General features: G+C 39.9%; 1 protein-coding gene across 4 annotated transcripts in view; it reads left to right on the top strand.

Moving 5' to 3' along the window:
* Nucleotides 1-12,625, top strand: part of LOC107586695 (zinc finger homeobox protein 4-like) — a 77,764-nt gene that overhangs the window by 57,509 nt on the left and 7,630 nt on the right. For 3 of the 4 annotated variants that reach the window (XM_016274145.1, XM_016274144.1, XM_016274146.1), the window contains exons 5-7: nucleotides 6,980-7,096; nucleotides 11,568-11,701; nucleotides 12,167-12,367. In XM_016274145.1, coding sequence (XP_016129631.1) covers nucleotides 6,980-7,096; nucleotides 11,568-11,701; nucleotides 12,167-12,367 — 452 coding nt within the window. The remainder of the gene's footprint in view (nucleotides 1-6,979; nucleotides 7,097-11,567; nucleotides 11,702-12,166; nucleotides 12,368-12,625) is intronic. The other variant, XM_016274147.1, reaches the window with a different exon arrangement.

Raw genomic sequence — 12,625 nt, 5'->3', positions numbered from 1 at the left:
GCGGGTTATGGTTAGCCACCCCATTGTTTGATGTATGGTGACGAAATCGGGCGTGTGTTTGTGTAATAGAAATGGATGGAGGTATCTTTTTGAACGTTTTGTTTCTTTTTCATTATTCATATATCCTTTACCTTTTTGACATTCTGACATTCAAGGACGCAGGCCTTGGTCTTGGATGGTGGATGATAAATTCTGAGCAATCCCTCCCCTAATCGTTCAGAGCAGGAAAACACACTGCCTTTTTAAAGCATCTGTGTCTTAAACTGTCATTGATTAAATGTTAACTGATATACTCCAGTTGGCAATCTTGTTAGAGCTTCCAGTAGCCAAGATAGACAGTTTAGAGTCCTGGCTGATCAATATTACAGATAAAGATTTCATCCATCAATGAGCTCCCAAAACAAAAGGTGTCTGTTACCTGATTAGGCCTTCCAGAAAGTCTGTCCACCTCCGGACTGCCGACGCAGCACAAGGAGTTCCATTCGATCGGCTACAAACATGGAGCCCATGTAATTACAGCGCCAAACAGTTCCGCAGATAACATGCCTTTGACTTAGCTCCGGATAAAGGTTAATCTCCCTGTCTGTCCGGCGAGATGGGTCTGGGCTTTATATATTTATTTAAGTCCTCCGCTAAGGCCAGGGCCAGCGGCTGTTAGCGTGGAGCCTGGGAGGAAAGAGTTAGAACCTCCTGCATACCAATGCCAGCGCAAATGACCGAATCGATGGCAGAATGGCCACTGCTGTTTAAGAGTATCAATAAATGTTCCCTTATTTCCTCCTCAATGGCTAAGTGTTGTAGTTAAAAGTCCAACAGATGTCTTAATTGAAAGTTAATTTTAAATCAATGCAGAAAGTCATTTAAATATTGATCGCGCTCTTTTGACTCAAATTGTATGCGGACCACCCGGGCCCAGCATAATACGCCCATCGTTCCTCTTTTTTTTTTAAAACAACTTCAAATTCAAACTCAAATTCAATCAATAAGCCACAATTAGTGTGTTGTGAAACTGCCATTGACACTTCCTAAAGGCCTACAGGCAATTTCATTGTCTTTTCTGACGCAGAAACAGTGTCTCCTTAATTACAAAGTGCATTTATGGCATTTTAATTGTGTTGGGTCATCGTAAAATCAAACAGAAGATCTCTCTGCCTTCCTGTCCTTTCATTTAAGGTTCAAGTCTATTGAAGAGACTTATGGGCCCCTGAAAGCAGGGCATCTGCTGTACTTCTGATTTTCTCTGTATCAGACAAATGGAGGCAAGAACAACAGGCGCTGGAAGAGGGGGAATAGGGAGAGAGAGAGAACAGGGAACATTGTCAGAGGCCTCTGTCTATCAGGGTAATCTTATTTATTTAAAGCATATGTCTGCTGGTACTCCTTTGTCAGGGTATATTAGGGGGCAGTGCAGCCCATATGACATTGTTTAGCAAGTAATGAAATGGACATTTTTTGCATGTTTTTATAGAGTTGGAAGGGAGCGCACGGACTCATTCATTTCCCTCGATGGATGCCATCTCCTAGCCATCGCCTCAGATCGAGCTGCACGGCTATTGTCAGGCCCTTTCCATTCAGAGATTTTGTCTAATTAGATGTGGTCACGGAGAACTTTGTTTCTATCCTGTAGGAATTCGCCAAACGTTGGCATGGCCACTGTAACCCATAAATGACCCCTGTTTTGATCGATCATAATAACTTGCTTATGGAATTTGCTATTGTAGTCAGTTTTGGTACTTTCCAGTCTACGTTTTTCCATCTGTCTTTTCTTTTCGAAGGATGATGCAGCTCTCTGTGTATATTTGAAAAATCTGCATGCGTGCCAGACCGCCTTTTCAGTCATCTGTGTCTCCTCGCTATGCCGTCAGGGGTTTGGCTGAGGCTTTCTGGGTTTCCAGAGCAGACATGCACAGGGGTGATAGATAGGTCTTATTTGTCTGATAGAGTTGAGCAAGAAAATAGATCTAGAGCTGGTTACTTCATTAGGTTCTCTCATTGATTGAACCTCCTGCTGAAGTGATGCTGCAGCCTCCTCTGATAACGGCTGGTAATAGAACAAAATGAATTCTTATCACAGAGATTGGAAAGGCCATTAACCCTGGCCCCCAGTGCTTTTCAGACGTCACAGACAGGAAGCTGTGCGGTGCGCGGGAGGAAAAAAAAGTGCCATGCTCCATCTGAGCCGAGGTCATGTTGGCGGCCGTGTGTGAAATTTCCAGCCCTTTTGGCTCCTGTGTAGATGAAACGGCTACCCGGGCAGATGTTTATAATGATGTCTTGAATAAATATTGGATGGAAAATAATAAAAAAAGGAGAGCTAGAGAAAGAAAGGAGCAAGGAGGCAGAGGGGAGAACAAAATGAGGAGGAATCTTTTTATATTATTTTCAAATACTAAAGTAAGCCCGGCTGCGGTGCCTCCTTTCTCCGGATGCCTCAGGTAATCCGAATGGCACGGACACAAAAAGCCTTTTTGTGTACGATGCAGGTGTTTGGGGTTTGTCTGTAGAAACCTTTGAAGATGCATTCTTTAAAAGATTTAATGCTAGTAATTTGGAACCATTAATATACAGTATTTCATGAGGGCAGAAACAGAAGTCTGCAGAAATGAAGGGGGAAATTTGTGTTGGTGCAGCAAAAGCAGAAGCTTTAATCTTCATCATGTTTATTCATTTGATGGAGGTGATTAATGGTTTTGAGTGCATCATACATCACAGAGGAGCTGGTAGCATAGAAAAACTTTCTTGGATGAAAGTAACTGACAGCAACAAAAGACATTTTCTAATTGCTGATGCATAAGGTGTACTGCAGTGGAAGTGTGCTTGTCTCAGAGAAAAGCCATTGATAGTGACTGTATGACGTAATGAACACTCTTTAAGTATTTAGTCAAAAATTCTATATGAAATATTCTTTGCATTATTAGCAAACATGTGCCAAAGGACCACTATTTTACATGGTTGCTTGATGTTCTTACAACTGAGCTTTTTGCAGTGAAATTCAAGAAAATTCTAAAGGAAGCAGGATTTAAAAAATGAAATACTGTAAAATATTAGACAAGAACATTTTTCACCAATTATCACAAAACCTTTTGGTTAATACGCAATCTACTTGGACGTCTCCACATGTCCCTGCAGTAACTGTGTGAATGTGCAGAGCAGCTTTCTTGTGTCTACCAACAGCAGCAGCAGCGCCGTGAAGGGAAACGGGCCCGCTCTCCGTGTGGATGTTTAGTATTTTAGACATGGTACATTAACGGCATCTGGTTAAGATCTAAATGCTTGTTAAATACACTGAAATTTGGAAAAAGAAGGGAGCAAGAAAAAAGATTTGAGGGGGGGGGGACGGTGGATCAACAAGTCAGTAAAGCTTATTATCCTGAAAGTATTACAACTGGCCCTTAACAAAGTTGTACAGGGTTTCGAGTTTCAAAGATTTCTTTAAAACGGAGCGGCTCAAATGAAAACCATGGGGGAAAAGAATGTGACATCATGAAAACCGTGGGCAGCTCAGAGCCAACCTGTGGTGTGCTGGGAAATTAGTGTTCCTTACACCTCAACAAGATGAGACAGTCCAGAAATCACAATTACAACCAGATTGCTTTATCACAAATGCTGAGATCAGTAAAATTATAAGAAATGACAATCATATGAAGAACTGTTTTTATTATTATTATGAATAATAATAGTTTAATTTTTTGTTTAAAATTAATAGTTTATTATTATTATTATCTATTTATATATATATATATATATATATATATATATATATATATATAAAAATTTAATAAAAAAATATAAGTTTGCAAAAATGCAATATGGTTGTAATTAGTTTTAAATATTGAATTAAAGTAATGCTACCATTTATGATAGCCTAGCTTCACTAAGTTCTTTGATATTCTTTGTTGAGAACCATAAATAAATCGTGAGTCTAAGGTGGAGGTGGGGGACACATCTTAATGAGCAGAATCATTTTTGGGGGTATCCACGGTTGTGTACGGTGGGTGTCTCTTTTACTGGCTGGATAATGACCGGACTGAGGTGTTATAGTCCCCAAGAGGAGAGAGAGGGAGCAGCCTGCCCTCCACATCCATCATTACACTCTCTCTATACCGGACAGGCCCAGCGCTTTAATGAAAAGAAAGTGTCGGCTGTCATATTTTCACATTTCCATGGGTTTTTTTTCCTTTTCTTTTTGTAGGTATGGTAGTTGTGCAAAGGGAACCGGTGCATTTTGATGAGGCCAAAACACAGCATTGCTTTAATTGCGACGCCTTCTTGACCCCGGTCTCCCTCCAGTGTGCCGATCATCCCACATCAGAGCAGGTCTCACAGGAGACTGGCGAACAGAGAGCCGTGGGAGATGTGTGGTTGATGTGTTTGTGGGTTTCGCTTGAAAGGGATGGTGGGGGCAGTAAAAGTTGTCTATGGCTCTGCTGTTTGCGATTAAGTTTGATGGGCAGAAAGTCTGCCGAACCCCCCTCGCACCCCTCCAATGCTGCTGACACGCTGCCTCTGTAAAGCATTCAGATTACTCAAACTGTTGCCAGGGTCAGGCGCGGGGCAGACACCGCTATGATGTATAGGACAGCATGTCTGGGAGTTTCTCTCGCTCTTGAAATGCATACCAGAAAAACTGCAGAACACCCTGCTAAAAGACGAGGGAGAGAGAGAAGGACAGTGGAAGGAAAAAGAGAAAAAAATGCTGTCTGATGAGACCCAGATGATAGCGACCCATCCTTTTCTTCCCTTATTCCTTCTGTTACTACCTTCATAATTCGCCCTTTTCTTTTTCGTGACACTCCATGTTTTATTAATGCATTCCACGATCGCCTTAAAAATTTGATGCCCCCTCGAGGTAGAGATGCTCACTAGCACTTTGACACTTCATTTCCCAGCTAGGGGGACTGGGTCAGTAAATCTAGCCGACTGAAGAGAGTGCCTCACGCTGAGGACGAGGAGGGAGGAGGAGAAGGGGCGAGAGAAGTGGGAGGTGCCACAGCCTGGCCCCTGTACCCTTAGGGTGTGACATTGTGCTATGGTGTTTGTGTATGAGCGTGTGTGTGTGTTTGTGTGTTTCTTTTATTAACCGACCTGAAATCTGGTCATGATCACAGACATCCAGCTGGTCCTAACCCCCATCTGCCTACTGAGGCAGAGCACTCTCTCTCTCGCTCTCTGATTAGCCCTCTGTCCTGACACTGGCTTAAGCTCCGTCCAGAGCCCCTTTTGCCCCACAATGCCACCTTCCCCCACAACACTCACCCCCAGTCCTGCCTCCACTGCAAAAGAAAGGAAGTGAGGCACAGAGAGCGAGAGACGTACTAAGTGTAGCTTAGTGGTATGTTAAGTTAAATTATTTTTAATGGCAGTATTAAGTATTTTTAATATTATTTTATTTGCTTAGACTTTTTAAATTACACATTAAGATAATTGTGGTTGAATAATTATATGTCTAATGCCTACAGAATTGAGGCTTCCAGTTGATTCAAATTGCAATCACTGTATGATTAGCTAATTAATTGTGTTTTGTAATTATATTCAATATTTTCTAAAAACAAAATTACATTATATTATATTGTGTCAGATAAAAAACATCATTACAAACATTACAACAAGTGTAGTCAGACATGTTTTTCATGTCATCTTTTTGAGGATACATTTCTGCATAGTCATTTATATACATTTAATAGAATTATCTATAATATTTTATAATGTATTATAATTATTTACAATTTTAATAGTAGTAGTAATAATATATACATTTAAAAAAATATATATTATTTTTTTTTAAATCTGTATATTCATGGAAAAGACACAACAGCATTTTCTATCCTAAAGCACAAACGCTGCAATTTATGACATTTATTTTTTGTAGAAATGCGGCATGTACATCTAAAGATACCCCCCAACTGTCTTACATACACACACACACAGACAGTGCCTTTGTTGCAGGATGTATTAGAGCACACCGTCACCGCATGTGCGCCAAAATAGCAATTTTTGCAGCCGGCTGCCAGCAGTGACAGGAGATATTTCATCCTGTTGTCAGAATATTATTAATAAAACATCAGGACTAGAGTGCAGCACAATTTTTCCTTTCAATCACTCCCAGCATCTGCCATGAAAATTTCGTGCTGTATATAATTTCCACTTAATGTATTGCACTTAAAACGTCAGTGCCAGCGCCGTGTGGGGAGTTTTAAAGGGTTAATTATATCATGTATCTGCAGAGTCAGGGCCCCTCTGCTTACCAAACAATGACTTGAGTGATTGTATGCAAATATACCGGTGACCTTTTTGCCTCCCCATGGTCAATTTATATGGTTATTAAGGTTTTATAAAATGGATGAGCGCAGCACTTTGAACGCCATTTTCCTGCCTCATGTTGTCCTAATTTATTTCATTTCTCGCGGGGTCTTCCGAAATATGTTTATTTCTCCCCCTCGCTCTCACTTTCTGTCTCTCTCTTTCTTTCTTCCCCCGTCGTGTGTCGTGTGATGGAAGCTGCATGGGGTGGAGGGGGAAAGACAGGAGTGGTTATCTGGCATTACTCAGCCTGCTAAAAATTCATTAAAATGTGACATCAGCGCAGTGAGAGACAAATGCTCTCTGGATGAAAGGGAACAGTAGGCCTTTCAGGGATTAGAGGCGCACGGCCTCGACCTATCACCTAACAGCATAAACAGATTAATCCACTGGCAGTACTGCAAAGATACACAGAATTATTAAACACGAGGAGGGGGGAGGGGGGTGGTTGAGCCTACAGAAAAATTTCCATGTAATCTGCCCAGTGCTAACAATCTGGAGAGGTATGTGAAGAACATTCATATTTCAGTGTCCCGGGTTTAATGAAACCAGACGGACCCCCCTGCACCAGTGTCTTGTGGTATATTTTGTATACATACACACACACGGCAGACGATTCAAAAGCAGTCGCCCTAATCTCTAGTGGGTAACCAAGTGCGCTTCCTGTGTTCAATTGTAGAAGAACCAGGTGAAGACAGCGAGGAATCCCCACGAGCCTCCTCATTGGCCGCGGCCGAGGACAAAGACTCAAGCAAGAGGGACGCCATAGAAGGCAACACAACAGAGAAGGACTCCAGTAAGACCTTTAGTTTTGGTCTTTTCTTTTTCCCTAGTATCCTCTCTCCGGTGTCGCTTAGTCACTAACACACACTGCTCCTACCTGTTTTGCTCTTCTGTTCTCTTCCAGTGGGGCTTTTCCTGCTACTAACAGCTGCATGTGTGGGTTGCATGTGAATGCTATCAGTAACCTTCCGCTGACCCATTTTAATCATAGCCATCTGATGGCAGAGATGTGGATAAAGGCAAAGAATATTCCGCAATGACCACCCAGATTATTTTTTTTAATCAAATCAGTTTGTGCGCTTGTAATTTTTAAGCGCCTTTCATTAATCTTTGCTGTTCTTGCGATTCCTCTGATGACATATTAATTTTGTACAAGCATAGGATTAGATAGCGCTGAAGTGTATAGTTTTGTAACCTTTCTTTTTAATTCAAGCAACGCACCACCTATCAGAGCTCATTGTCCTCGAACTGCAGATCTGCGTACACATCTGACTGGTAGCACATTAGCAAGGGCTACAATCCTTACAAAACAGCGTTGTATTGAGATCAGGAAACAGCCCCTGGAGCTAGCATCTGGCATCACTACCTAAGGCTCTGTTATATTTGATTTGCCAAATAAGAATTCATATGTGCTTTTTTTATGTATGAGATGGAAATATATGGTCGAAATGAATATTACATTAGGCGTCTTTTCATGCACACCATACCTAGCTACATAATGTTGGGTTCAATGGAGCAGAGGAAATGCTGAAACAGGACAGAGCCTATTAGTTTAGCCAGTCGTTTATCTTTTATCCATATAGCCATGACAGGCTTGTCTGAGGCAGCTCGTACTCAATGCATTTACATGACCTATTACATGGCGGCGCCATTTAACGCTGCGGTCAAGATGCAGATCCTACTTAAACTAGCTTTCTTAAACCTTAATGTGAATATATACATGCTAACTTTTGCTATGGTTGGTTTGTTTTGCTTTTTCAAGGCTGCAGTATTTAAATTGAAATTAGAAAATATCCGTTCCCAAATGGCTGTTGTTTTCTTTTCTTTTTTTTTTCTAATCCATTACTTTGAGGAGCAGTCAGAATGGGTTGCCCTGTTGAACCCATGTGTTAAATGTATTTTGGGGCCAAAGGAATAAATCCCTAATGTGGGTTTGAATATAAAACACCATACTCCTGCATATTAAAGATTATACGTAGAGATATTCACAATATTCATATTCACAGGCAGCATCTCTCAAAACAGCCCATTTACTTTGTCGTTTAATCTAGTGTCACTGTGGATTAATTATAATCCAAATTGCATTTTCCATGCAAATGTCTTAATCTGGATCAACTCCAGATTACTTTGTGCTCTGTTTTGATGTAGCATGGAAGCATGACAGTGTGTTGGCTTTAGGGTAAAGGGATAATTCAGCAAACACAAGCAAAGATGAAAATTAGCTGTCATTATTGCTTAGAACATTTTCTGCATACCTGCTGTAAATTAGCAGGGAAGTTAAATATTGTTTTCAAATCAGCTCCTTATGAAATTTAAAATAATGCCGCTGAATTAAATAAAATGCAAGACAGATCAAATTCTGCATATTTACCATTAGCATTTGCATGTTTCCAGCTCGGAAATGAACATTTATTCAATTTCTGTCTTTCTAGATATTTGATTAAAAGTATTTGCATATTTCATTGAAGCCCTACAGCTATGATTTCTGTTACTGACTTAATTAATTCAGAGAGTCCTGTAGGATTTGCCAAATATGACATCCGTCGGTTTATGCCTCGTCTGAAGTGCGATGGCAAAGCTTATGGACTCGGATGCCTTATTTTTTACTAGAGCACAGAGAAAGCGGGGCTGCTTTGTGCAAGCCGAGAATTTAGAGTGTGGTATTCAAATGTTATCTGCTGAACTGTAGGTCACACTAATGCGTAACCTTAACCTCTTGTCCTTGTAAATCACTAAAGTTCTCGGGGCATCCCAGGGTCCTGCTTTATTTATTGCCTTGTCACCTCAGCCAGACTGGCTGGACTGAAGACCAGTAAATTGAATAGTAAATTTATGATGCCTTTATCAAGCAAGTCCCGTGTAATTGGGGTTTGCAGGGTAAAGAAATTTTGAAATAGAATAGCTTGTCATATACAAGCACAGTACTATTTTGCAGATCTTTCGAAGGGAGGCTGAGCTACTGCTGTTTTTGTGTATATGAAATTTTAGTCGTGTTAGATTGCACTTTGAGACATAAAATGGAGAAAATCGAACATTGAAAATGAACAGGACTAGAAATGGCCTCTCTCTTAGTGAGGAACATTAGATATATAACATTAGCAAGGTTTTTGTTGTTTGGTTGAATTATCAGAGGTGTTTAAAGAAGCCTTGCGTAGGATGCATGATTTTCAAAATCCCATTGACAGTTGTAAATAAAGATGGGTGGCCAGTCTGCGGTTCTGGTCCCTGTAATGCAAACAGCTTGACTGTCATAAATCACAGTTTGATTTATCTAATCAAGCAAGGTCCTGCTTCTCAAAGACATTTGTCATTCGGATGAGAAGGGGGGCTGTGGTGTCACAATTATTTTCTCTATTGCTTCATTGCACTGTGTGTGTGTCTGTAGACAAAGAAAAAGGGCATTCTCATTTAGTGTGAGGTACAGACTACACAAAGAGTCTAGCCATTGAGTCCTGACACAATATTACATAACATAAAGACTATTGTGTGTAGATATTTTACATACAGTATATATACAGTACATATATATGCCATCTTTAGAATTTTTTAATAGTTAATTTAGTTGACAACTCAGCAAAGCATTGTGCACAGCAGAAAATGTGTTCATTAATATTAAATGCTGCAAAGGCATTTCATAAATTTCTGTCCCTATTTCTTTTCTGAGAGTCTAGTGTGTCCATCTGCAATGCACTTTAAATGTTTATGAAAGCAGAGAGTTGATTAAGAAAATAAATCATAAAGATGGATCCTCATGTAGAGCAGATTAGCCCCCAGACCATACATTTACATTCAATATGATGCCAATCAATGGAAGGGGCCTCATTGCATTGTGAAATGTATTTGCACCCGGTTGTGCAGGAGTCGCCTCCTCACCTGGGAAATAATTTAGTTGCAGATTGACTGGAAGATGGCGAAAATTGAAAGTTAAAATTAGAAATCCTCATAATAAACAGAGGGGGGAGAAAAAAGGTCAGATGATGCGGTACAGCAATGAGATTGGGCAGCCTCACAAATTAGGTTTTCTGTTTGTCATGAAATGCATGTGTCCTTTTTTTCCAAAAAATTTTTTACCATCCATTTTCGATGACTGCTTCGCTAAGCTCTGATTCATAAGAGTAATACACACATTTAGCCTAGAGTGACCAGATTAGAGCGCAGGGATATCAAGGCCAAGAGAGAAAAAAAGATTACCTTGCTATTTGAGACTGCAGACCATACTCTTGATAATCTTGGAAATTTGTATTGTGCCCTTGTGGTTTTTCCCCCTCTTGTGTCACTTTCTTTGGCAGGCTAATATGTCAGGCTCCTGATATGTAAGACCACAATAAAATAAGCAGAATGTCTTGTAATGCCAAGAATTAAAATGCATGAACACACAGCAGATAATGAAATATACTTTAAATAAATACAGAGCAGAAAAAAATACTTTCCTTTTTTTCCAAAAAAATTTTTACCATCCATTTTCGATGACTGCTTCGCTAAGCTCTGATTCATAAGAGTAATACACACATTTAGCCTAGAGTGACCAGATTAGAGCGAAGAACAGCGAGCAGGGCGTTCTTTGTGCACTGCATATGCAGCGAGAGGATAAATTGCATTGACTGAGGAGGCTGGGACACTGTCTGCATCCGAGGATACAGGGGTAATGAAAGATTTATCACTCTGTGCAGCATACTCTAAATACATCTGGGGGCTGATTTGCTGAATTGAACTCAGCTGAAATGGAAATAACATGGCAACCCACTCTAATACAGAGTGTGAGACATGGATATTCAAGGGGATGCTGGGAATGGTGATTTGGTCTATATCCCCCAAATGAACTGCATAATGGTACCGTGACCTGCAAAGCAATAACAATTAATTCAAACCTCTATTTATTTGCGAATATCTTCATTCGGTTGCATTTGTGAATATAGATTTTTTTTTTTTTGCTGGATCCTCTAGTATTCATGCTCCAAATCAATACACACAATTTGTCTGTGGTGTAATTCAATTTAAATTCTTCTTTAATTTCTGCTTTTTGAAGATTTTTTTTCTTATTAAATATGTGATGTCCATTTCATTTGCTACATAATCTCAGTCTCACATAATGTGAGTCACACCAATAACCTTTTACCAGATCTACATTCCAAACAATAAGCTTATGTTACCCAAATGTGCAGTCTTATTAAAGTGAGGGTCATTGTACCTCTGTCAGGAGATTTTCAGCATCAGGAGTCCAGAATAAGCTTGTGACAGAAGATATCCTTTCTGTTTATTCACAGGAATTAATACACTGGGTAAGGAAACCCTGGGGACATCTACAGCAGGGAAGCGGTCGCTTCAGCAGGAGAAAGAAAATGACACTCCACCCAAGAGGCCCAAATCAGCTGAAGAGAAGACGCTGTCCAATGAGCAGGTTAGTTTAGGTTAGACTTAATAACAAGACTGAGACTTGTGTATAAATTAAATTCTTGGATTAGTTTATATTCATTCACTTTTTAAATTATATAAAAAGCACTGTCTGAGTGGTACAGGACTTACTGAACCATTTCTGAAAGGGCTATATTAAAACAGGCAGTGAGAAGTTTCAGTTTAAACGTACTTCATGTAATGAGGACCAGGCATAGTCTGAAATGGTTAATATCAACATCCTTTGTAATTTTCTGATTAGAAATTCCAGACATTCACGTTAGTTAATTTACTGTTTTAAATTAAGTTACATGAAATGAAAACTAAAGTGAATTGGAGGAAATTCGATTTTATAGACATTTGGAGTCTTGTTTGGAATTTGATTTCCTTAAGGCATCATGTCACTCATGTATAGTCAGTCGAAGCAGTGCTGTAATGCATGGCAATGCTATGATGAATTCTGTATTTTCAGGTGCAGCAGTGCCCATACTGTAATTACAGTAACAAGGATGCAAACCGTTTACAGCTGCACATCATGTCCCAGCATTCCATGCAGCCGGTCATCAGCTGCCCCTTGTGTCAGGATGTCCTCAGCAACAAGATTCACTTGCAGCTGCATCTCACCCACCTCCATAGCGTGGCTCCAGACTGTGTGGAGAAGTTAATTATGACAGTATGTGCAGCATTAATTTCCTTTAAATATAAAAAAGAAAAAAAATGCCTAAGCTGTCAGCTTTACTAACTAGATCATACTCTGTCAGGGCTGGCAGGGAATAACTTGAATAAGCATTTCCCAGGCCTAGCGTATTCTCCAAAGAATATGTTATAAACTTGAAAGTTCTCCTATAAAATCACAAAAGAGCAGCTTTGAAAAACATCTTTAGAAAGTCCTTATAACTCTACTTGATTTAAAGCTTAACATTTTTGAATA

This window comes from Sinocyclocheilus grahami, unplaced genomic scaffold (assembly GCF_001515645.1).
Source record: "Sinocyclocheilus grahami isolate Dianchi unplaced genomic scaffold, SAMN03320097.WGS_v1.1 scaffold85.1, whole genome shotgun sequence".
Classification (NCBI taxonomy): domain Eukaryota; kingdom Metazoa; phylum Chordata; class Actinopteri; order Cypriniformes; family Cyprinidae; genus Sinocyclocheilus; species Sinocyclocheilus grahami.
This window is presented reverse-complemented; position numbering and strand designations above follow the sequence as displayed.